The 26,961-nt window shown below is 25.3% G+C and overlaps 1 protein-coding gene across 1 annotated transcript; it reads right to left on the bottom strand.

Annotated features, from left to right (window-relative positions):
* Positions 1 to 7,188: 7,188 nt before the first annotated feature.
* Positions 7,189 to 26,080, bottom strand: LOC111027222 (serine-aspartate repeat-containing protein F-like). Its single transcript, XM_022305494.1, has 44 exons — positions 25,931 to 26,080; positions 22,085 to 22,711; positions 21,730 to 21,786; positions 21,591 to 21,647; positions 21,075 to 21,146; positions 20,532 to 20,588; positions 20,372 to 20,443; positions 19,939 to 19,995; positions 19,784 to 19,855; positions 19,331 to 19,396; positions 18,578 to 18,649; positions 18,172 to 18,315; positions 17,784 to 17,900; positions 17,411 to 17,509; positions 17,065 to 17,136; positions 15,727 to 15,798; positions 15,341 to 15,430; positions 14,994 to 15,062; positions 14,703 to 14,774; positions 14,379 to 14,477; positions 14,041 to 14,112; positions 13,715 to 13,786; positions 13,342 to 13,413; positions 13,082 to 13,147; positions 12,589 to 12,648; positions 12,437 to 12,508; positions 12,091 to 12,156; positions 11,685 to 11,741; positions 11,534 to 11,605; positions 11,271 to 11,327; positions 11,110 to 11,184; positions 10,861 to 10,920; positions 10,709 to 10,780; positions 10,380 to 10,436; positions 10,201 to 10,275; positions 9,900 to 9,959; positions 9,748 to 9,819; positions 9,323 to 9,382; positions 9,200 to 9,238; positions 8,858 to 8,917; positions 8,673 to 8,738; positions 7,560 to 7,625; positions 7,446 to 7,484; positions 7,189 to 7,375 (listed from the first exon to the last, which is right to left on the bottom strand). Exons 1-44 carry the CDS (start codon positions 26,018 to 26,020, stop codon positions 7,313 to 7,315), a joined length of 3,663 nt encoding a protein of 1,220 aa, XP_022161186.1. The 5' UTR covers positions 26,021 to 26,080; the 3' UTR covers positions 7,189 to 7,312.
* Positions 26,081 to 26,961: the final 881 nt, after the last annotated feature.

Here is a 26,961-nt window from a genome sequence, read left to right as displayed (position 1 = left end):
CCCACTATGGCTCTAAAATCATTGTTGATTGAACAAAGGCATTACTATTCTTTCGATTTTTTTATAAAATATACTTATTACCTACTAAATAATAGCAATTCAATTGAATAGTATTAACTATTGTATTCAGATTTAACAACTACAATTGCATAGGTAACGGTTACAAATAATTCAAACTAAAAATGTTACAAATTTTTCAATTTCCAACTTTGTAATAATGAAATGTAAAAAAAATTGTATTTATTATTACATTTCAGAACGCTCTCATTCAATACATTTTGGTTCTAGAGCTGTTAAGTTGAAATTCTTTACAAAAAATAGGCGTTGAATTAAAAAATAGTAATACGAATTGCGAATTGCACATGCTCATGCCGGGAGGGTTAAGCATTTGAAGTGGAATTATGAATTTGTATTAAGACACGCTTAAATTGCAAAAAAAATCCTAATTCAATCCGACGTGAACCTTCAGAGCAGTTGAGTGTTTTTTTTAGTTGCAAACATAATTATATTATTCACTAAATAAAATAAAAATTTCAAATACTTTTCAATACTTTTTTACATTTTGATAACATATACAAATTAATTAAATAGGCATTATTCATTTCAATACAATAATGTTTGTTACAATATTATTATTATATTATGCGAATTAGTGGCTTGGTAAGGCGCAGTCGTAAGCTCAATCTGCGGAAACGCTCTGAGTGTACGTGCCGGCCGACGTTGCAAGCTCCCGGATGGGTGACCACTCGAATTTTTAGCAACACATCCTCGCCACACACGCACAAACACGTGTTACAATCCTACCAACATAAAAACCTACCATACCTATACAAAATACATCCTACTGTACTTACCCACGTCCAAGGGCAGGCCTATGATGGAGCGAGTTCCCCCTAATAAAAAAAACAACAAAATTATGAAAATTGGTTTACAATTATTGTTTGTGCAAATCGATTTGCACATGTCTCCTATATTCACCAAACCAGCTGCCTGTTACCACACATTATATTCCAAAAGCATTGGAGATAATATTTGTGAGTTATGAACAAATATGCAAGCATCTTAGAAAATCTGTTATAATATTACGTCCTAGAAATGTAACAATTTTCTGATTAAAAGAAATAAAATAATGAAATGGGTAGCACGTGCTTTATTACAAATTCTGTAAAAGTAAAAGTAATAGATGACGAGTTTAAGCTGAGATAAACAACAATTAGGTCATTTAGACATTGCATGCGCAAGTAAACGACTATAAATTCGAAAAGTTTTGAACTTAAAATACGTGGCAGTTAAATTTAATGTAGTTAACGACAATCACATATAGATGCAAAAAAAAAGTCAAATATCCTGAGATAAATGTTTCTCCACGGTGCTTGAAGTTTTTTTTTATTTTATTTTTGACCAACATTATTGTCACAAAAGTCTAAAAAGAATTTACTTGAAAAAAAACCCACAGCACAATGGTTACTATAAGATTAAATGCATGAGGAACATGATTTACGATGAATAAAAAACCACTGGATGTGTAAAATAAGAGGAATAATATATGGTCTGCAAAAAATGTGTTTAACACTGCGTATTGTGTACAGTATAGTAATATAAAATCCGGGAGGAACTCTAAGGACATTATTCGTAAAACCGGATATGAGGTTATGTTTCCGAGTGGAATATTGACTCAAAATCGTCTGGATGCGTTTGTTGTGTTGATTCGGACTGAGAGAGTGAGAGAGTGAGAGAACGACGATTGTAATAAATTTAACTTTATACGCTCGATTTTAACATGAACGATAAGATTATAATATATAGCTATACATACATCGTGGCCCAGTGAACCTTCAGCTATATACACCTATATTATGTATATATATATATATATATAATTATAGCTATATTATAATATGCCAAGCCGTCATTTAATGTTCAGTCACTGAGTTATAGTCTGTCTAGAACTGTAATGTTTATATACTTATTAATTAATCCATTATTATACTGATACATCAGAACCGTCTATATTTACAGCCTTTGCACAATAACCATGAGCACTGTTCTGATAGTAATCACTGTAATCGTATTTACGTTCGGAATAATTGTTTGACAAGTAAATAATGTACTGACTCAAGAGATTCTCATTTAAGAGATAACCGTCGTTAACATTGTGACTACAGTATAAATGCGAAGAAATCGATTACGAAAAACTGATTAAAGTAGTCTTCTGAAAATAAAAGCAAATGGAAACCGTACAGCCGTACACTGCTAATAACGTAAAGTCATATAAATTATATACTTAATGGAAATATGGAATATAAAAAATGTTTTTTTTTGTCAGTCATGGAATATAACAATGATAATAATGTTCAACAATGATTTTTACGTCTCGCTCCGCTGTACATCATTATTACGACTACTTGAGTAGAAAATGCATTTAAAAAAAATTTAGATGAATTTAAATCTAATATTGAACAAAAGGATTTCTAACTATGACCATTTAAAGTTTTAATGAGAAGGGTAAAATGGTTTTCGTTGTGTCTGCATAAATTGTGAGCCGCTTCGTTTCTCTTGTTTAAACTTTAAAATTTAAATATATAAGGATGGTCACATAAACCACATTTCTTATGTAGGTATAATTTACATTTCCGTATTTATATGCAGTCGCTCAATTTATAGTAATTTATTGAAACCACTCATTTACACGCAATTTACACACTAACATTATAATATTATGTTATATATTATTATATATAAATATATCAGTTAGCTGTGAAATACTCGAATACAGTTAAATTATTATATTTTTGTACAACATAATAATTATAAAATTGTAATTATTGCAAAACGGAATTTGATAGTATACTTTATTACCTAATAAGTGAATAGTTGTTTTTTTTTTCAAGTCTATTATAGCAATATTATTATTTTACCATTTTTTAAGTTCTTTTTTTTTATGACAGTGGCATTATCTAATTTGTATAATGTATATCTTAGGATGGTTATTATATTTTTAAGTCTATATGAATATTATACGAATTACAAGCACTGTCGTAAAAAACAGGTATGCATTGTACACACCACAGGTTTTTTGTACCATGTCTGATACTATATTATAGATCCTCAAAAGGTCTAATGACTCATATTCGAATTATTAAATTATTAAAATATAAAATATTTGTTATTGATTTGGAAATGAAACCAATTTTATAAAGTATCTGTTTACTGATTTACTATAACTGTTGCCCACGGTCCTATAAAAATTAAGAAGTATAAAATATATACATTTTCGTTCGCATTGTCCTGTAATTATTTGTTTTATGGTTAGGTTAGGTGTAGGTTATTTAGTATGATACTTACTAAAGTCTCGTCATGTTGGTATTTAAATTTTCACCGGTTGCTCTTAATGATTCTTTTGAAACTAGATTGTTGTAAAAATTTGATATTTTTTGTGAAGCACTTGCAGATTTTTCTATTTTTTTTTTAAACCTAATGAAAAAAAAAGGTGACTTTTCGTGTTTCTTACAAATGCCTATGTAAACAAAATGTTTTTACCTAATTTAATTAAACAAATTATACATTTCGTAGAATGCAAATAATTTTAAATGAACATTATAGGTTCAGTGACGAACTGTTAATTTTAGTTTGAGTACAAAAATGTGCATTTTTAACTATAATATAATGTAATAGAATCTCCACTGAGAATAATAAAAAACGAATTAACGTTACAAGTCTTACGACCAATCCAAAATCGACTAAAAATATTTTAATAAAATCCCTTTACCGTAGTAACGAATTTCTAAATATCGATTTTTAAATATTAATTTTTTCTACACCTCAAATTATCAGTGAACTCTAATTTCTAGTAAAATGTCTTGTCAACAAAAATAGTTCCTTCATACAATTAAATGATTATTACATTTTTAGTACAAAGATAATAAATAAACAATGTTTGTAATTGCCTTAAAATTGAATAAATCATCAAGATATTTTACTGTGTGTATTCTATCTTTAAATTGTTCATAATTAGGGATTGAATTCAAGATGTATAACAACAAGTGAAGTAATGAACTTGCATTTAATTGCATTAAACACGGAGTAAATAATTTTTTAATTTCCGTAGTATAGCGATGGAAGGTTACAAATATAGCACCAGATGAGAAATATAATATATCATAGAATCAAGGTTTGATCTACACCTTATAGGATGACTGCGAGGCTATATTATAATTCTAAATAAATTTATATTTTTAAAAAATGCTATTGAATTTAATAGATTGTAACTTATACATATTATTTAAACATAACTACATAAATCACTATAAAATGTAGAACAAATGAATTGTTTAAGTACATTATAAATTATACGATTATAATTTATACATTTAAAATATTATCCAATAGTAAAAACGCACACAATAAAAACCCATCAAATTTTTGAAAATAAAATCAATGCATGTACCATATTGTATTGAGGTTTTTATGAAATACACTGAATACAAATTATATTGTACTTTATTAAAATGTATTGTGTCATTGTTAAAACCGATATGACACGTGAGTGCTTATTTACACTCGTGTCGGTTCACTCACCTTGGTACAATGTTGTGTCGTGTTGCTATTTCAAATTTGATAGCAACCATAAATCATAGAGTTCGAAAAATGATTCTAAAAGCAAAACTCAGTTTTTGTCGTTTTTCAAATTGTTAGTACGAATAAAATATATTTATTAAGTATCAATTTTCGATATATTTTTGCTGTGATTAAGATATGTTTGTGAGGTAGGTACTTATTATAATTTAACATTTTGAATGTATCTAAAAGAAAAAGACAATTTGACAAAATTACATTAACAACTTGATTTACTCAATTATACTTATTTTATTATAATATATTTTATGAATTGATACCAAAACCACCCATAGCCATTTTCTTAATAAAATTACGTATTTTTTTCATCCACAATAATTATTAAAATAAAAATGCAATATGAAACTCGTCGAGTTTCTGAGCGGGATTCATTTCAATTGGCTTTACAATCTTATATTTTTAACATAGAAATGTTCTTGTACTGGTTATAACTTTATAACTTTTTGTTTCTAATCGCTGTTTTCGAGGCCGATTTTTGTGACGATTTCTTTAATGTCATTAAAACTTAAATCAACAATAAAAACAAATTAATTAAATTCCTAATAAAGTGTAAAATGCTTCTAAATATTTTTTCCACTGTATTATACCCAAAAATAAATCCATGATTCCTCAATTTTCCTTGCAGAGGAAAAATATCTAGTAGCATATGCTACTTATGTTCAATGATTTTTGTGTGATTGTCAACCTGTTTTATAGTAGAAAAAATATTCATCATTCAGCTTTGAAGTTAGATTTCTGAAACCAAATTGAATCTAGTTAGTGGGTTTATTCTATCATAAACGAGGCCAACTACCAAATAAGTATTAAACTTTCTTGAAAATTTAAATATTGGAAAAAATCACGTACAAACACAGATAACGTTCTTACTATTAAGTAATTTTATAAATGACTTGATATTGGCGTGTAAACACAAGCAACCAATTGATGATTTAATTCTTTATAACATAATCAATTATCATACCTTTAAACTTTCAAACATTTAAACATTTATGTCAGTGCCGTAGCTAAAGGGGATTTGGGGCTTAAGTTCCCCCACCAAAAAAAAATATCAGACTAACTATAACCGGTATACCCTGGCCCTAGCAATAAAGTATTGTAGTCCATCCCCTGAAAAAAATCCTGGCTACGGCACTGATTTATATTTAAATATTATCTTAACTATAATGATTCAAAAATGAAGTGTATTCTTAAAAGAAGCTTTATTTTTTTATAAAACATTTATCCACAAAAACAATAAAACTTTTATTTAACATGAGTCATTTAACACTCAATTACTAATAAGATGCAAATATGCAGTTAAACTTATAAAATAAATACAAACCCAGTCATTCAGGATAAACATTGATACCACGCTGACCAATATTCAAAAGAATGATTTAAAATGTGTATTCAATAATATGTGATATGTCAATGGTAGTCAATGATTATCAAAAGGTTTCCAAGGCCATATTTTCTTTACCTCGGGAACTTATTTTTCTTTGCCTTTCTATATTACCTATATTTTTTACAGTGACTGAACCGAACGTGATCGCATGGTACCTCCAAATAATCTTTTTAGTACCCAATAACTAATATTGTTTTTTTTTTATACCTGACCCGCAATGTAATGAAATCAATTCTGTACATGACTCAACGACTGATTTTTTTTACACTTTTGAGTACTTTGTAACTAAATATTATCGAACCATACATAACCGCTGCAGATCCTATCTAAGTATATTTATTTATATTTTATTGTAAGGCTATCATACGATATCAAGGACACAGTCTAATGAAATTAAATGTACACAGCACCTCACTGACCACAATCAATATCTAGCCAAAGTACAAAGAAATCGCATACCCAAATGCAAGGCCACTCAAGCTGCCCGGAACAGAAATAAATAATTTATTATATTAATATATGATTATAATAAAGTAATTTATAATATCTCGAGCTCAACTAAATCTTACATAAACTAATGTTTCGTAGAATTCAGATTTAAAAGCTTCGCAAAGCAGTAAACAATTTCCGTGTGACGACTCCTACAAAAATATCTCTGCATTATAAGAAAATTAAAATACAAAAATTCAATACAAAATATGAATATCATAAGGTGTACATATTTGGAACTATAAAACAAAAGGGGGAAACTATAATATATAAGGCGTGTAGCTCAACTAATTATTATTTAATATTATTATACCTTTCCCGTGATAGGACCGACTGATGGAGTACAAAATATAAATTTAAGATATTGAAAACTTTACTAACCTTACCTAGATGTTTAGCCCCGTGAAGCTGTTTTAAACATGACGTATTGGTCTCTTCATTATTAAATCGACTGATTTTGTGTCAAAGTAATCAAAACAATTTTTAAAATAATTCTCTACTAACTCGTCCAACTTTAAAGTAAGATATGATAATGCATAGTATCCCCAGGTAAATGCCCTAACAACATATACTAATGACCCTAGATGCCGAAGTATTGTTAAGAGTTAGTATAAAGGTAATTTAAAATATCATATTTTACTTCTTTGGGTGCCATAACGCACAAAATAAATACAACTCAGTTATTAGTTTAGATAACGATAAAATGTATTTAAAATTGTATTGACTCTTAAAAGATACTGAAAAACATAACATTCAATAGCAGCATAATATTATAATATTAGATACAACTGCACTTTACAGAATTCATTGACAGCCGCATTCGGAGTGGTTTTCCTCTTCTTCTTGATTATCATATTCGCTATAATTCTACAAGACATAAGACATCCTTTGTTAAATACATTTTAACTGATTTATAAATTATAATTTAACTGCATACCAAATTGCGCTCAAACTGACTCGATTCAGATTTTTGTGTCTTAAAAAAAAAAAATACGCGTTTGGTATTACGATGAGTACAATGTTACGAAATAGTCAAAATAATAATATTTACCGCTATATTCATTTCCTCTTTACCTTCTGAAATGAGAGTGGAAGAAGATTTCGATTGTCCCATTTTCTAAATAAAAGAATCAATTAAAAAATGAACTGATATATTAAATATATAAAAAAATGTATGCTAACGTATCAACTTAAATTGCATTATAACATTCTATATACGGTTCTAATCTATTTTCATATGCCTTATAAACATATAGTTTAATGTAAAGTTTCTCAACAAAATATATAATTATTAAATAAAGTTAAATTAAAAAAGTTTAAAAAAATTGAAATTCAATTTTTGAATAAGTATTTTAAATAGCTTATATTTAGTCAAGAACTGGTATTTAACTACTGAATTTTAATTTTTACTCTTTCAAAATGCCAACTAGATTTTCTACCAATAACCACTCTCAGATTTAAAGAATTAAGAATTTTTCTTCTACACGTCTTAATCACACACACACAAACATCACTGTAAAACGAATAAAGCATTAATCGCTTCCCTCATTCTAAAACTGGATAAAACGAAAATTTTAATTTTTTTTGGAATTTATGATGTCAAGTAGAATTTTTGGTTATAGGTCACTGTTGAAAAACCCACATTTAAATATTATATCATTGATTTTCCACACAGATACTTAGGGTGATAGAGGATACCTTTGAGACATACTGTGTGTGTATATTTATATATATATATTCACTTTGTGTGATTAATTTATTGTTTATTCATAAATATAGTGTAATAATTATTCTTACTACGATAAATATCTGAGTGTTAAACTCAAACAAAGTAAATGTATATATAATATGTTTTAGACATTGAATGATACAAAGGTAATTTATGAGCACGTACTATAAATTATAATGCACTTTATAGTGGCTCACTTTATCATGTATTTTTTAAATACATTTCTGTTTCTCTTTTAAACATTTTCACGAATAACTTATGAATTAAAATTTTGTTTCCACAAATCCTAATAAAAATGTTAATTAATTATCATTATTTTTTTACAGTGTTTAAGATAAATAAAAGTGGCTTTAGTTTTTATTTTTTATTCCAAAAAAATAAATAATGTATTCAAGCGATGTTAATAAATTATGGTCGAAAAATATTGTAAGTTACCGCTTTTCCCATTGCATTTTCACCTCCTTGGCTGTACGATAAAGACGATGTGGATTGTCCCTTACTCTAGAAAAATTGAAAATTATGATTTAAAACAAAAAGGGCATGAAATATCGATATTTCAGTAACATAATGCCCTTGTAAATGTTTTATTCTTCATGCAAATTTATTACAATTATAATTACCATAATTGTATTTGATTCTCCACGTTCAGATTTTGACTCTGCAATGCTACGTTGATAACCCTGCACAATACAAATCGATAAAATAAAATAAATCGAGAAACATTATACTATTTTATTTTAAAATGTACGTGTACTCTTAAGTAATAAACACTACTAACTGACTTGAATACAGTTATTTATTTTGTTGAGATTTAACATATATTATGTATAATAATATTTGAATTTGTTAGCAATATGCATTTTAAAAATGGTTATTAAGTAACTTTATTAAAATAAAGTGTACCCGCTATTCACATATTACAATTTTTTTAGTAAATAGTAACTAAGTTTAATATTACTTACTGACGATGAGATCAAAGATGATTCCCTTTGTTGTTTCTTCTAAAAACAATAAAATGAACAAATTTAAAATAATACAAATAATACTAATAAATATAAACAATTAGTATTTTTAGCAGTATTCACCATTGATTCAGTCATATTTTCTTCATCTACTTCTGATTCAGAACTACTATATTCTATCCCCTAAAAATAATAAAATATGAATTATAATATTAAATGTTAAACACAATAATATATTTAGTATATAAATAATATGTTTTGTTTAATTTAACCTTTAATTTTAAATGTTTTACAAAATCGTTATATTAAACATATTTTTAATGCTAAACATGATATAGTCATGTGGTGTGTTCATGTATGTATAGTACCTATATGTATTATACCATCGTACTAAAAAAACTAAAATTTTAATAAATATATTCAAATATATTCATGTTCATTTGTCTCGTAGTATTATTATTTAAAACGAAAACTTTAATCAAACAAACTATTATTTTAATTATTAATAAAAACTAAAAATAATACTTTGGTCATGCATTATTATTTACCGATTGGTTTACTACATTTTGTCCACATCCACAGCGTGACGATGAAGATGAAGTATCGCCTTTTCTACTTAACTGAATAAAGACAATTTTGTTACTTCAAAAGTTACAATATAATATTGGGCTTATTTAAAGTCCATTGTATTAGTATTTACCGAATTTCCTTTGTCTTGTTGCTCAGTGTCCAACTCGGGAGAATTATTTTCTTGATCGTACTATAAATATGGATAAGAAATATTATTTAACAATCATAAAATAAAAATTATAGCGATTTAGGTAAACGTTGAATGATACTTTATATGAAAAATTCAACAAATATTTTTTATACAATATTTATAACACATATTAAAGCAAACATCCACGTCAAATGGTGTGAGTAAAGTTTTTATAATTTTTTCAGAACGATATTTTAAAAATGTAAAGCAAATAACAAATTGTAATAGTAAACGTATTTACCGAATTTATTCCTCCCTTATTACCACTTCCATAACGTGTCACTGAAGATGATGACGATTTGTTATTTTCCTTATTCTGAAAAATTAATTTAAAAATATCGATTGTTAAAAAATTATTAAGTTTACTTATACTATTTACTTACATCATTTAAGAGGTAACGTAAAAAAAATATTATTTACCATCGTTTGCCTCATTTCAGCATTTGTTTCTGATTCAAAAGTACTGTATTGTTTACCCTAAAAAATAAAATGGGCCTCTCATTATATTCCATACCATGTATAGTTGAAGTATAGTTCAAACCCTATTAAAAATAACCAACCAATGACCTATGTTGACGAGGGTTGATTAATAAAAAAAAAAACAAAAATACTTTCTTGTTAAAATAAATTCCGATACAATATCTATGTTATCATTATTAACTAATGTGCGTTTTATATTTTAGTTGAAATAACTTCGAAAACATTAAAAAATATTAGAAGAAAACATATCATTCAACAAAGTTGTTTACCGATTTGTTTATTTCATTTTCACCACTTCCACCGGTTGATAATGAAGATGAAGATTGATTTTTTTCATTTAACTATATTAATAAAATATCGTTACTAAAAGCATTACAATAAAATATTAAATTTATTTAATGTGCATAGTGTTATTATTCACCGTCATTGCATTATCTTGTTCTTCAGTATCCATCTCAGAATAATTATTTTGTTGATTATTCTAAAAATATGTATGAGAAATATATTTAATAAGAATAGTTATAATTAAAACGATCTACCTATCTATAATTTGAATAATAATGTTTACACAAAGTTAAACTATTATTGAATAGTTGTAAAGCATAGGTATAGCAAAATAATATAACATAATATTACTGTCATAATATATTTGTGAAAATTGGTAATTTACAGATTTGCGTATTCCAGATACACCGCCACTTTCACTGCGTGTTGATGTAGATGAGGTTTTTTGGTTTTCTTTCTTCTAAACAAATAAAATATGTCTTATCAGTGTCAAAACAATTAAACTTCTATGTATGACATGTTTTTGTAGAAAATAATAATGATTACCATAATTTCACTGTTTTCTACATCAGATTTCGACTCGGAATAACTTCTGCCAACACTCTAACAAACAATTACGAAAGAAATAGGTAAGAACAGTTCGTCAGGTATCTATTTTTAATCTATTTCTAATAATTTAAAACTACTACGTTTTGAACATTATTTACAGTTCTCTTTATTAAAATAGAATTAGTGGTTATTAATGTGTATTTGTTCATTAAAACAACTATAGGCTATCATCAAAATAAAATGAAGGCAATATTATTTACCGATCCGGTTGTTCCACATTTACCATTCTCGTTGCGTGATGACGTAGTTGATGATTTTTTATTTTCATTTTTCTAAACAAATAAAATATATTTGTTTTATACAAATAGTTAAAAATTGTAATTTTTGCAAAATAGTGTATAAAATATTCACCATGATTGCTCGGTTCTCTTCTTCAGTATTTGACTCAGAATATTCACGTGTATTTCCCTAAAAATGTAATCCCAACAGTAATTACTCATAAATCTAATTATTCTTAAATAACAATACAATTATATTATTCAAAACAAAAACATTTTAACTGTTAGCACTTTGTCCTAGTCCACTTGTTTCTCGGATGGGTGACCATCTTTATTATTGTATTATTCTTAATTATAATTATTCTATAAGAAATTATAAAATTATAACTTATTTTAACTCATAGCCAATTCAAAAACAAAATGCTGTGAGCAAAAGTATGATAATAGTTTGTAATGTTACTCAAACTATTTTGAAAGTGTGAATAAAATGTATTACACTAATATAGCTGACCATTTTTAAGGCCAAAGAATTAACTTACCGAATTCTTATTTTCCTTTTTATCAGATCCGCATGAACAAGAAGAAGATTTCTTTTTTTCTGATTTCTGATAAAAAAAATTAATTTAAAAACTCGAATAGTATTTATATTTTTTTTTTAACTCAATTTTCCCAAAAACCAATGAAACATTATATTCTTTATAATTTTATTATTACACTATGAATATAATATTATATTATTTTAACTTGTAGGCAAGTTCAAAGTGACTCACTGCGTATAATAGTGTTAGAAGGTTTGTGTGATAAATATTTTGAAAAATGAAATGAAGATAATAGTATAATAATAATATAATGGTGGAAAACTTCAAATCTCAATAATTGTCTTACCGAATCATATGTTTCGTTTTCATCAGATTCACTGAGTGATGAGGAAGATGATGATTTATTTTTCTCTGATTTCTAAATAAATAAGAATTTAATAATAAAAATATAAATACTACTTATGTTTATATAACTTAATAGATTCTGAAAATATTTACCCCGACTTCACGATTTTCTACATTTATTTTTGAATCAGAGCACTTACAACTCTTACCACCCTAAACAAGTGGAATATATTAAAATATGTAATATATATATTTTACATGTTTAAAAACGGGGAAAATCTGTATATTGGGTTGATTTTTAGTGTTTTTTTTTTATCATTAAGCAGATCACTAATAAAATTAATGTGTAAAATATAAATACAATGACCAATAAAAAAATTAATTTTGAGTTCAAATGGTGTAACAGCTATGCTACTTTTTCAACAGCTATTTATTAATTGATCATTTTAATTATAGTGACTCTTTTTAATAATCAAACGGTGGATAGGTTAAACTAATTTTAACTCATAAGCAATTCAAAAACAATATGTTGCGAGCAAAAGTGTGATAATAGCTTGTAATATTAGTAAAACTATTTTTAAAGTGCGAAGAAAAATGTGTTATATTTATAATTCTGACCATTTTCAAGTTCAAAGAATTAGCTTACCGAAACTTTATTTTCCTTTTTATCAGATCCACATGAACAAGATGAAGATTTCTTATTTTCTGATTTCTAATAAAATATAAATTTAATATCAAAACTCGAATATTATTTTCATATTATTATATATAGGTATATTGAGTATAATAGAGTGAATTGTTTGCTATAAAAGCTTAAAATAAGTCAAATTATTTTGAGAGCGTAAAAAGAATATTTATATTCTATCAATAATGGTGAACATTTTAGTGTCCCTAAAATTATCTTACCGAATCCTTTTTATCCTTTTTGTCAGATCCGTTTTCTGATGAACAAGATGAAGATTTCTTTTTTTCTGATTTCTAAATAAATACAAAAGAAGTATTAAACTCAAATATTATGTACGATTATACAAAATTGCATTTTCACAAGAACCTCTAACTCAAATAATACTCTTAATAATTTTCTTATTATACTATATATATATAATAATATTATTTTAACTTATAGACTACCTAGTCAAAACCGACATACACGTACAATACTGTGAATAATTTCGTGTAATAAAATTCAAAAATAAGACTAAATATTTTGAAAGTCTAGCAGAATATTAATATTTTATTAATAATGGTGAACATTTAAGTGTCCCTGAAATGAACTTACCGAATCCTTTTTATCATTTTTATCAGATTCACTATTTGATGAACAAGATGAAGATTTCTTTTTTTCTGATTTCTAAAAGAATACAAGTTTGTTTTAAAACTCAAATATTATATTCTTAATAATTATTATTATAATACGACCAATATAATAATTTATGATTTTAATTGTTTTGAACTTATAGACAAGTCAAAAATGACACTCTGCGCGTACAAGTGTTAATATGTTCATTTATTAAATAGCAAGAAATTAGTCAAATATTTTGCCAAAAACAAAACATATTATAACTTTCATGATGTGAATTTTTAGAATACATATAACAATCTTACTGAATCCTTTTTTTCCTTTGTATCAGATCTACTCTCAGATGAACAAGATGAAGATTTCTTTTTTTCTGATTTCTAAAAAAATACAAATTTATTTTAAAATTAAAACTCGAATACACTGAATGTTTTTTTCTAATATTTCCCAAAAACATCTGAATTATTATACTCTTAATAACTCTTATTATATTACTGCCAATTTAATATTTTTGTATTTTAACTTATCAATTTATAGGCAAGTCAACAATTATTTTAAAATAAGTCAAAATATTTTGAAAGTGTAAGAAAATATTAATATTATACCTATAGTCTTAAACATTTTATAATCACTAAAATTATCTTACCGAATCTTTTTTATCCTTTTCATCTTTTTTATCTTTTTTATCCTTTTTATCAGATTCATTATCTGATGAACAGGATGAAGATTTCTTTTTTTCTGATTTCTAAAAGAATACAAATTTATTTTGAAACTCAAATATTATTATAATACTACTAATTTAGTATCATATTATTTTCACTCATAAGTGAAAATTGATATACTGGGTCCAATATTGCTAAAAGGTTTGTTTAATAAATAGCTAGAAACTATCCAAAATATTTTTAAAAACTTAAAAAATAATATTATAAGAATTATGGTGAACATTTTAGAGTCCCAATAATTATCTTACCGAATCTTTCTTTTCTTTTTTATCTGATTTATTCTCTGATGAACAAGATGAAGATTTCTTTTGTTCTGATTTCTAAATAAATATAACAGTAGTATTAGAACTCAAATATTATGTACGTTTTTTAAATACTTAATTTTCTTAAAAACAACTCGAGTATAATATTCTTACTAAATAATACTTTAACACTTCCAATATAATATTGTATTATTTTAACATATCCAATAAATAAATAAAACTAATAATAATGTACTAAAAATGGTGAAAAGTGTCAAGTCCTTAAAATTATCTTACCGAATCCTTTTTATCCTTTTTATCAGATTCACTATTTGAACAAGATGAAGATTTCTTTTTTTCTGATTTCTAAATAAATATAATTTTAAATAGTATTAAAACTGAAATATTATGTAAGTTTTTAAGAGCTACATTTTCACAAAAACCTCTCAGATAGTATATTTAAAATAATAATTATTTTACTATTTTAACTTATAAGCTAAAATCCGACGTACTATACGTATAATAGTATGAATAGTTTCGTGTAGTAAAATTCTAAAATAAGTCAAAATATCCTCAAAGTGTAAGAAAATTTTAATATTACATTTATAATAATAAACATTTTAGAATCAATAAAATTATCTTACCGAATCCTTTTTATCTTTTTTATCCTTTTTGTCCTTTTTATCAGATTCGTTATCTGACGAACAAGATGAAGATTTCTTTTTTTCTGATTTCTAAATAAATACAATAGTAAGTAGTATTAAAACACAAATATTGGGTTAGTTTTTTAGAAACTAAATTTTCACAAAAACTTCTCAAACAGTTAATTCTATATAATATTAGTTATTATAATACTAAAAAAAATAATGTTATTTTAACTTATGGACTAAACCTAACATACTGTGTGTAATTGTGTGAATAGTTTCGTGTTAAAACTCTAAAATAAGCCAAAATATTTTGAAAGTGCAAAAAGAATATTAATATTAAATTAATAATGGTGACAATTTTAGAGTCCCTAAAATTATTTTACCGAATCCTTCTTTTCCTTTTTATCAGATCCACTCTCTGATGAACAAGATGAAGATTTCTTTTTTTCCGATTTCTAAAAGAACACAGATTTAATATTTAAACATGAATACTATGAACATTTATAATATATAACTAAAAACCATGATATAATGGTTTTCTCCATTTGGCCATAAATCCAATGTTATTGAAATGTCTTGGGATGTTCACTTGAGGACATTTGTACCCTATTATTTTTCAGTATTTATTAATATAATTAAAAATCTTATTCTATCTTGTTTGTTCCTTGTTTGTTGATGAGCTCAAACTCTTTAGTTGAATTGATACATTAGCTGACAGTTGTTATTCATTACAAAAAAACTTAGTTCTGAGATTACTTGGTTTAATTCAATGCTGATAAATGCTACTCTTTGTCTTCCTCTAGGTTGGTCTACTACCAACTTTACCTATGTCATTAATAACTCCAATCTTGAGTCGAGTAGAACCTTGCATAAAAAATATAGGTGTTATATTTAGCCTCTATACTGAACTTAACCCCCCCCTCCCCACCCATGTTGAAGCAACGTGTTGGAAAGACAAAACGACGCTTGGTTTTGTGTTACGCTTATCTATAGAATTTAAGTTGTGGGCTTCACAGGAGGAAATTTACTGATTCATTCTAGACATATTCTTCAGTAGGTACTCTTTGACCCTTATACAGTTGTGGATTCTTTCCTCCGCTGAAAGTATCCAGAATTGTTGTTTAAACTCATCATCGATTATTCTGAATATTGATCAACCTCCTCACGACTACCGACTAGTTAAGCAAAAGCACAGTCAAGACTGATATCGACTCTAGAAAAGATAGTTGCGTTGAGGCTATCTTATTATTTATAGGCAATTTAATTGATTGCCGTATTGATGCTCCTTATCTAACTCCCGAAATAATTTTAAATTTCCTTGCCATACTATACTACATCGCGCGTCGTATGCTTCAATATTACCATTTAAAACTCACAATCGTAAAAAACAGATATTTCTTAGGTTAAGTGGCTTCGCAAATGAGCATAAGCTTTTATTTAGCACCTGAAATTGTTATTGTTATTCATAATTTTTGTAAATTTTATAAAATGTGTTATGTTTATTATTATTATCTATATTTTATTACTTATGTTATTTATTTATATATTAAATTTATTATCTTAAAACGAATGAATTAATTGGAAAGTTGGGTTTTGTGTAAAATCCACTTAGATATAATAAAATCTCTGTGGATAATATCGGGATTTCAGCTAATAAATATATGAGATATAATAATAATAATAATAATATACTAAAAATTGTGAAAAGTTTCAAATCTTACCGATTCCTTTTTTCCCTTTTCGTCAGATCCACAGTCTAATGAACGAGATGAAGATTTGTTTTTTTCTGATTTCTAATTAAATACAATAGTAAATAGGTAGTATTAAAACTCAAATATAATGTATGTTTTTTAAAAACTAAATTTTTACAAAAAAACTCTCAAATAGTATATCCTAAATAAAAATTATTTTAATGTATATACTAAAACCGACATACTGGAAGTATTATAATTGTATGAATAGTTTTTTGTAATACAATTTGAAAGTAAGTCAAAATATTTTAAAAGTGTAAAAATTATTAATATTATATAAATAATGGTGAATATTTAAAAAAAAAAATTATCTTACCGAATCCTTTTTATCCTTTTCACTCTTTTTATCCTTTTTATCCTTTTTATCAGTATCATTATCTGATGAACAAGATGAAGATTTCTTTTTTTCTGATTTCTAAAACAAAAGTAAGAAGAATTAAAACTTAAATATTAGGTAAGTTTTTGAAAAACTACATTTTCTTAAACACAACTCAAGTTTAATATTCATTATAAATATTATTATGATACAACTAATATAATATTTTATTATGTTAACGGTTTTAACTTTAGAGGTCAGTCAAAGTTGACATGCTGTATTCATTAAATAGCAAGAAATTAGTCTAACATTTTGAAAATAAATATATATAACCTTTATAGTGCAAATTTTAAAATCCATATGATTATCTTACCGAATCTTTTTTATCCTTTTCATCCGTTTTATCCTTTTTATCCTTTTTTTCTTTTTTCTCCTTTTTATCAGATTCATTATCTGATGAACAAGATGAAGATTTCTTTTTTTCTGATTTCTAAACAATTACAAAAGTAAGAAGAATTATGACTCAAATATTATGTAAGTTTTTAGAAACGAAATTTTCTTAGACACAACTCAAGTTTAATATTCTTAGTAAATATTATTATAATAGACGAATATAATATTTTATTATTTTAACGCTTTTTAACTTATAGGCCAGTCAAAAGTTACATGCTGTATTCAGCAAGGAATTGGTCAAACATTTTGACAAAAAAAATAATATAACCTTCATGATTCAAATTTTAAAATTCACATAATAATCTTACCGAATCCTTTTTATCCTTTTTATCCTTTTTATCCTTTTTATCCTTTTTATCCTTTTTATCCTTTTTATCCTTTTTTTCTTTTTTATCCTTTTTGTCAGATTCATTATCTGATGAACAAGATGAAGATTTCTTCTTTTCTGATTTCTAAAAGAATACAAATTTATCTTAAAACTTGAATATTAGGTTTGTTCTTTTTCTAATTTTTTCCACAAACATATAAAATATTATATTCTTTATACTTATTATTATATTACTGCCAATATAGTATTGTATTATTTTAATTTATCAATTCTTAAAGGCAAGTCAAAAATAATTTTAAAATAAGTCAAAATATTTTAAAAGTATAAAAGAAAATAATATTATATCAATCATGGTGAAAATTGCAGAGACCCTAAATATATCTTACCGAATCTTTTTTTTCCTTTTTATCAGATTCACTGTCCGATGAACAAGATGAAGATTTCTTTTTTTCTGATTTCTAAATTAATTCAAATTTAATATTAAAATATGAATACTAAGTAGGTGTACACCATATTATAATAGTTTCTGAAAATATTCAACCAAAACTTCATGGTTTCCTACATTTGTTTTTGAATCAGAGCACTTACATTTCTTATCCTAAATATGTGTTTCATAATAAAATAAAATAAACATGTATTTCACGATTTAAAAATTGAAGGGATCTGTATTGTAGGTTGATTTTAAATGTAATTCACCAAATAACAAATTTAAAAAAAACACTATCATCATACATGTGTTAATTATTAACTCAATGATAAAAATAGTAAATTATTGTATTGGTAAGAAAAATTATTCTGTGTGGAGATGGTGTGTCAACTATTTCAAAAAATATTTTATAATAAATTTTTATTATGGTAGTAACTCTTTGTAATAGTAAAATACGTAGGTTGAATTATTTTTTCCAAAAACATATTTAATATCATATCCTAAATGAGAATAATAGTATCTAAAACTTTATTATTTTAACTTATTTTAACTTATATTCAACAACATAATGCTGCGTGTAAAAGTGTGAATATATTTGGGTGAAAAAGTGAAAAATTGCTTGTAATAGTAGTCAAACTATTTTGAAAGTGTAGAAAAAATACAAAATTATATAATAATGCTAACCATTATGAGGTCCTAAAAATTATCTTACCGAATCCTTTTTTTCCTTTTTATCAGATCCACATGAACAAGATGAAGATTTCTTTTTTTCTGATTTCTATAAAATTAATATAAAAACTCGAATATTACATATGTTTTTTTTAAATACTTTTTTCTCCCCAAAAACATGTCATATATTATATTCTCATTAATTATTATTATAATACCAATATAATACTCTAAGTAAAATGATAAGTATGTTGAACTCGTTTTTCTAAAAACATCTCTATATTATAATATTCGTAAGTGTTATAATACTATAGAAAAATAGAATATTCTATTATTTTAACTTATAGGCTAGTTAACACCGACACACTGAGTGTAAAGTGTAATTCGTGCAATGAATAGCTTGTAATGTTAGACAAAATATTTTGAAAATTTATGTAAAATAAAAGTACCTATAATATTAATGGTGGACAAATTCAAGTCCTAATAATTATCTTACCGAATCCTTTTTCTCGTTTTCATCAGATTCGCTTTGTGATGAGCAAGATGAAGATTTATTTTTTTCTGATTTCTAAATAAATACAAATTCAATATTAAGACATGAATAGGTACTATGTACGTTTATATAACATAATAGATTCTGAAAATATTTACCGCAACTTCACGATTTTCTACATTTGTTTTTGAACCGGAGCAAATACAACTCTTACCCTAAATAAGTATTACATAAATAATTTAGTTAAATATAATTAAGTAGTAATAAATGTAAGCAAGTGAGTAAGTTGTTTATTGTTTTTGAGTGTTTTTCATCAATGAATATTTCATAATATATTTTATGACTATAGTCATTATTTCAACTTGTTATGAACTGATTAAAATGTGTCAATAACTATCTCAAATATCTTATTTTTAGATATTTTTATGTTCTATAATATTAATGTATTTTAACTCAAAATTAACATACTGCAAGTAGTAGTGTGTGTGTGTACTGTGTAGATTCAAGTCTAAAATATGTTGCAATTAGACACATTTTTTGAAAGTGTAAAGAAAACAATAATATGGTTTAATATTTCGATAATTGTCTTACCGATTCCTCTTTTTCCATTAATTCATTTTCGCTTTGTGATGAGCAAGATAAAGATCTATTTTCTTCTGTTTTCTATATAAATACAAAATTAATATGATTAATATTATAACATAAATATTATGTATCTTTATATTTCATTATATTTTATGAGAATATTTACCCCAACTTCGCGGTTTTCTACTTCTGTTTTTGAACCAGAACACATACATTGATTACCCTAAATATGTATTATAGAATATAATAAGTTTAACATTTTTTATATGCTAAAAAATGAATGAACTGTATATCAGGTTGATGTTGAATGTATTTCACCATTAGTAGATCACTATTACTATGGAAGTGTTCCAAACAAATTTCATGATAAATAGTAAAATATTGTATAAGTACATGAAACAAGTCTGAGTGGTGACTGCAGTGGGACAACCTCCTTTTCAAAAAATATTGTATCATATATTATCATGATATTTTTTTAAACTATTAATATGGCACCAAGGTTGAACTAATTATTATTATAATATTAATATATCATTTATAGTTTTCATATTATTACAACTTATAGTACAACTAATTGCCAATACCTATCTACAGCAAATAATATGTAAAACATAGCTTAATTGTAGTCAAAATATTTTTAAAGTATACAAAATGTAATAATATTCTAATAATAATGGTGAAAATGTTCAAGATCCAATATTTATCTTACCGAATCCATATTTTCTACTTCTTCAGTATCGCTTTGTGATGAGTAATATGAAGATTCCCTTTTTTCTGATTTCTAAATGAATACATAATTAATATTAAAACATAAATATTAACTGTATTTTTTTTTTAAACTAGTTTTTCCCAAAAAAATTATCCCAAAAAATATGTTCTTAAATAAATATTAATATGATACTACTCATTATATAATATAATGTTATTTCATCTTATTTTAACACATAAACTAAACAATATTCTAATAAATGTTGAAACATGAACATTTTGTATATTTTTAGTATGCTAATTTGTTCCAAAAACTTCTCAAATAGTATATTCCTTATAATCTGTATTATAATACTGTATAATATCATATTATTTTAAATTTATAAGTCAAAATCGTATAATATGTCAGGTTTAAAAATAACTTGAAATTAGTCAAAATTTTTCAAGAAAAAATATTCTTAAAATAATTGTTAAAGTTTTCAAGTCCCTATGATTATTTTATAGAATTATTTTTTACCCTTTCATTTATTTCACTTTGTGATGAGCTAGATGAAGATTCCATTATTTCTGTTTCCTAAATAAATACAAAATGAATTAATATACAAATTGAATACCTTGTATGTTTATACTACATAATATATTGTGAAAATATTTACCCCAACTTCACTATTTTCTACATTTCTTTGTGAATCAGAGCACATACATTGCTTATCCTAAATTCGCATCAAATAGTAAAAAAAGATTAGTATATAATATTTACATCACAAAAAAAAAAACACAAAATAAAGTTCTAAAAAAAAATTAGAAAAGGAGTAGGAAAATATTATGTTTATATAACATTTTTTATAATAAAATAAAAACATTTAATTTTTCGAATAAATAACTCTTACGAGTTACATCAAAAACTAACATACTAATAACTGCTAATAATACTTTTAGCATTTACTAAAAAAAAAAAATCTGACATATGCATTAACAAATATGATAATATGATTAATATTATGTACTTACACTAACACATCGTTTAACTAATGATGGTACGGAAGGCGAATCAACGGCTTTATTCTTAGGATTTACATCAGTCATTTGTGTTTTCGTCATATCTTCGACAATATTATCTCGTTTCATTAAATTCCCACGATTCGTAGAACTGACATCAGGCATTCCCGCTTTCGTCATATCTTCTACGATATTATCTCGTTTTACTAAATTCCCACTATCCATGGGATTCACACCAGACATTTGTGTTTTCGTCATAGCTTCGACAATATTATCTCGTTTCATTAAATTCCCACGATTCGTAGAACTGACATCAGGCATTCCCGCTTTCGTCATATCTTCTACGATATTATCTCGTTTTACTAAATTCCCACTATCCATAGGATTCACACCAGACATTTGTGTTTTCGTCATAGCTTCGACAATATTATCTCGTTTCATTAAATTCCCACGATTCGTAGAACTTACATCAGGCATTCCTGTTTTCGTCATATCTTCTACAATATTATCTCGTTTCTTTAAATGATCACGATTTATTAGCATTATAGCCAAACGATCTGGTGACATTATTATTCCATCTCTTTTCGCTAAATTTGGATAGATACCATCACGTCTAGACAAGTCCAAGCCACAAGCAATCTACACAAAATTACAATTTAAGTATTAAAAAGTCGTCTAATACAAATTATCACAGTTGTATTATTATTTATAACTATTGTAGTGCATGGTGAATACATTTTTTAGGATAATTAAAAAATGCTGCTATAAATTAATTTAAAACTTTTCAATGAAAAATAAGAATTGTGAAAACATTCACGAAGTCGGTCTGCTGATATCCAACTAAAAATTAATATAATGTTATGTGGTACTAAATAATTGTGTTAAATAATTGAGATATAATAATTTATCTAAGACAACAGTACAATAGTCCAACATTGAAATAAATTGTTTTATAAATATTAAATACCATTAGCTAATGTATAAAAAAATGAATACATAATAAATGTAAACACATTCAATAGTATAATTTATATTAATATAAAACAAATAACGACTCTGATAGTTGATAATAGATAAAAATATATTATTATAGTGTACAATATAAATATATTAATCATAAAGATATTTAGTTTCAACTCAAATAGTAATTTTATGAATACTATTTTTTTTAAATTTTTTCCCTTTTTAAAGATTGAAAATGAAACTGTTTTCCAACTCAGCATAACAAAGTAAATCTACAGTCCGCTGCTACTACAGCTACTATTTTATTCTAATATAAAACCAATATGACATAATTTATTAAATTAATATAATTTCCTTAATAAAAAGAAACCAATTAAAACATATTTTTTTTAGTAATGATTAAGTTTACAATATTACTTTAATTAATTCAATTCGATTTTTATGTGGACTTTTATTACATTGTATTAATTTTACATTTATCATGATGATAAGAATCTCCGTTATAGTGTCATAGATCAGTGGTCGTAGGCATTTCTTATCAACATTTTTGCAAGAGCTTTTGAATTTAGCCGTTTGGTGAATGAACATAATTTGGTTGACAGATATGGTAACTCTGCAAGTTTCAAACAATGAAAGCTAAAGTTCTTGGATTCACATAAGAAACTTGTGCTGAGACGCACAGGATGTTTATTAAACCTTAAAGGATACAGTACAACACTGTATTCCTTTTTCTCTATTTTGTCTGTCAGGGATATGTGGTAGATTAGAGTGATACATTTTTTATTTTATTTCAGTTGGATATTTTATTTTACTTTTCATTTTTCTACCAGTCATTTGCTATAAACGACTTTTTGGAATGTTCCAAAAATATTAGCTCTCATACTATAAATTACAACCAGATAGGTATCGACCGCAAACTAATGAGTATTTGTTTCCACGTGATAATTTACGCTAATTACTCGTCTGTGTTATAGCCTGTGGAACAGAACTAACTAGTTAAAAAATATCATAATTTAACTATTTTAACTTACTATAATAATGAACCAAGTCTTCCGACTCTGATATGGATTTCAGTTTGGTAAGATTGAATTTAGAGTATAACTGTTAGAATGTCGATTCGCTCAATTAATCAGCAGATAAGTATGTAGATATTGATTCAACTTTAAATTTGTTTTAATAATGATTGAGCAATTACTCAATGAGATAACGAATAATATATAGGTAGGTATTTAACAAAAACAATGTTTAATTAATATAGCATCACACAATACCCCACAACTATTTTCAATTTCTTTTCATTTTTGTAAAATTAGTTTGTATGAAAATAATTATAACACACAATTTTTTTACTCTGCATGACACCGCGTCATGCGTAACATGACGAATTACAGTTTACAATACTAACCCTTTTCACCAAACATAAAACCACAACGGTCATCGCTAAATATGCCACTATTCAACTTGCAAAAACTTTGGAAATGATAATATTATTTTCATTGAAATTGTATTACTTCGTAATGTAATAGTTTTATATACAATATTTAATGCAAAATTATTTTCTATTGTGAAAACTCTAAATTTCACCGAATGGATCTAATGCTTACTTACAATTTATTTACTTCTTGAATACATATCAATAATAAATTACAAATAAAAGATTAATAAATTCGCCTAACAATCTGAATTTTATTTGTTGGAAGTTTAAGTATAACGAAAAAAATGTATTCCTGGTAATGTTGATATTATTCGAAAATTATTTATTATTTAAATTTATAATTCATTACTCAATTTTATACAATATACTGTGAAATACATTGTATTAATGTATTCTATCAACTAATTATATTGTCTCGTTATAATTAAATTTGACGGAGTCATATTTCATTAAAAACAAATAACTATATAAGTAAACGTTAATTTAATACTAGTTGTTAATTTTATGATTAAAATGCAGCACGATGTCATTATGCAATGAACTTTCTAGTATACAACAAACACTATAGCTTTACTATACTCGAAATAAAATAATGAATTAAAAATATAATTTTTAATGTTTATTTCTTATTTTTTATTTTTTTTTTGTCTGATGCATTATACAATATAGAAGTTTTATTATTAATGAATTATAATTTAAATATTTTACAATATTTTACTATACTTAAAATACTTCTTTAATCTTTATAAAAAAAACATTTTTGTACGAAAATGAATGAAATATACAATAGGTAGGTACCTACATTTGAAAACACTTATTAAATTATTTTTTGCGAGTTATCTGAATTCTCGAAAATAACAAGTTTCAAAATAAATAAAGCATTTTAAATTTATGTACAATGTTTTGAATTTTAAATAAGGCTTCATTGTTGTAAATTTTAAATTTAATGTAAGTATGTCATTTTACTTAATTTATTTTGCATAACTTAAATAAAAAATGTAATTCTTATTTATATTATTTAATTGCATTTAAGATTACAATATTAACTATGCATAAATTATACAATATGTAATTGTGTGCATATATTTTATATATAAGTAAGTATAGGTACATTTATTATTTGTAAGAAATAATAATGTGTCTAAAAGTTTATAGAATGTATTTAAAAGTAAAATACAAATTCCAAAAATCGTTTTAAATTACGGAGCTTAGGTAAGTTCAATATTTATTATAAAAATACAATATTATAGATTAAAAGTTTTTAAACTTCATACATCATACCTATTCAGATCATATTTATTTTTAACATTAAATATATAATATACCTAAGTAATAACGATTTATTTTTTTGTTTTATGTAAACTGCAGTTATTTTATTATAACTGTTACCAACAGTAAAAAGTTCAATATAAAAAATAATTCAAATTATAATATTGTTTATATATATTAGGAATACTTACACTAAGGCCGATTGCCAAAACCAAAAAAACTGCACTTGCACTCATTTTTGTGTTATGGTCGGATTGAAATTTAATAGAATTTATCAACATATGATATAATACCACTGTGGCTTGACCACCAGGTAAGTGTCGAAGCTTGTGATGTCCGTGGTCTTATATACACCAAAACAATTAGGTGCTGCAGGTGATATTAAACAAATTGTTTTGTTTAATTAAGCAGTTTTTTTTCGTTAATTTACATCACACTTGACTAATATTTTTTCTGTGTAAACATAACTAAAACCTGAGTACACGTCAAATTTGTAATTATTATTTTTTTACACTTATGTAGTTCCTATTATCTACCATCTATGGCATTTTGTATAAACGAGTAGATAAAAATCTATTCAATTCATAAGATTAAAATAATATTAAAATAAAAAATAATAATAAAATAAGTATATCTTTGAAATTGTAATTCATTCTAGTTAAAAACAATAAGTATATAAAAGTAGATAATATTATAATTTTGTGGTACCCATGATGTGTAAATGGTTTTAAAACTGCATTTGAGCAATACAATTAATTTACTTACTTATATTTTGTTTAATAATGAAGGCTGTTATTATTCATATTATAAAGTCAAAAATATATGGAATTGCTCTTTTGGTCTGCGGAAGGTAGAACGAAATATTTAAACTTCACCTAAAGGCTAAAATATGTATGTAGGTTATAACTACTACAGTGTACCTACAGTTTAATAACAGTAATAACTATCCGTCCAACAACTATATTATAATATTATTATTTATTCATCCTTCAATATTCAATGAATATTTACTTTTATAACATGTTTACTTTCATCAGTTAACACGTCCGATTCTAGCAAAATTATCATGTAAAGATAAAGGCGAGATGGTACAGAGCAAAATAATTCGAAGAAAAACATTAATTACAAGCTAAATTAATTAGAATTTTCAGGCCGTGGCCAAAAAGGTTCGGTCACCCATTGAATATTCAATTAAACTCCACACGCGTGACACCTTTTGCAT

Source organism: Myzus persicae, unplaced genomic scaffold, assembly GCF_001856785.1.
Source record: "Myzus persicae strain clone G006 unplaced genomic scaffold, MPER_G0061.0, whole genome shotgun sequence".
NCBI classification, from domain to species: domain Eukaryota; kingdom Metazoa; phylum Arthropoda; class Insecta; order Hemiptera; family Aphididae; genus Myzus; species Myzus persicae.
The sequence above is the reverse complement of the archived record's forward strand: the minus strand, read 5'-3'. Positions and strand labels throughout refer to the sequence as shown.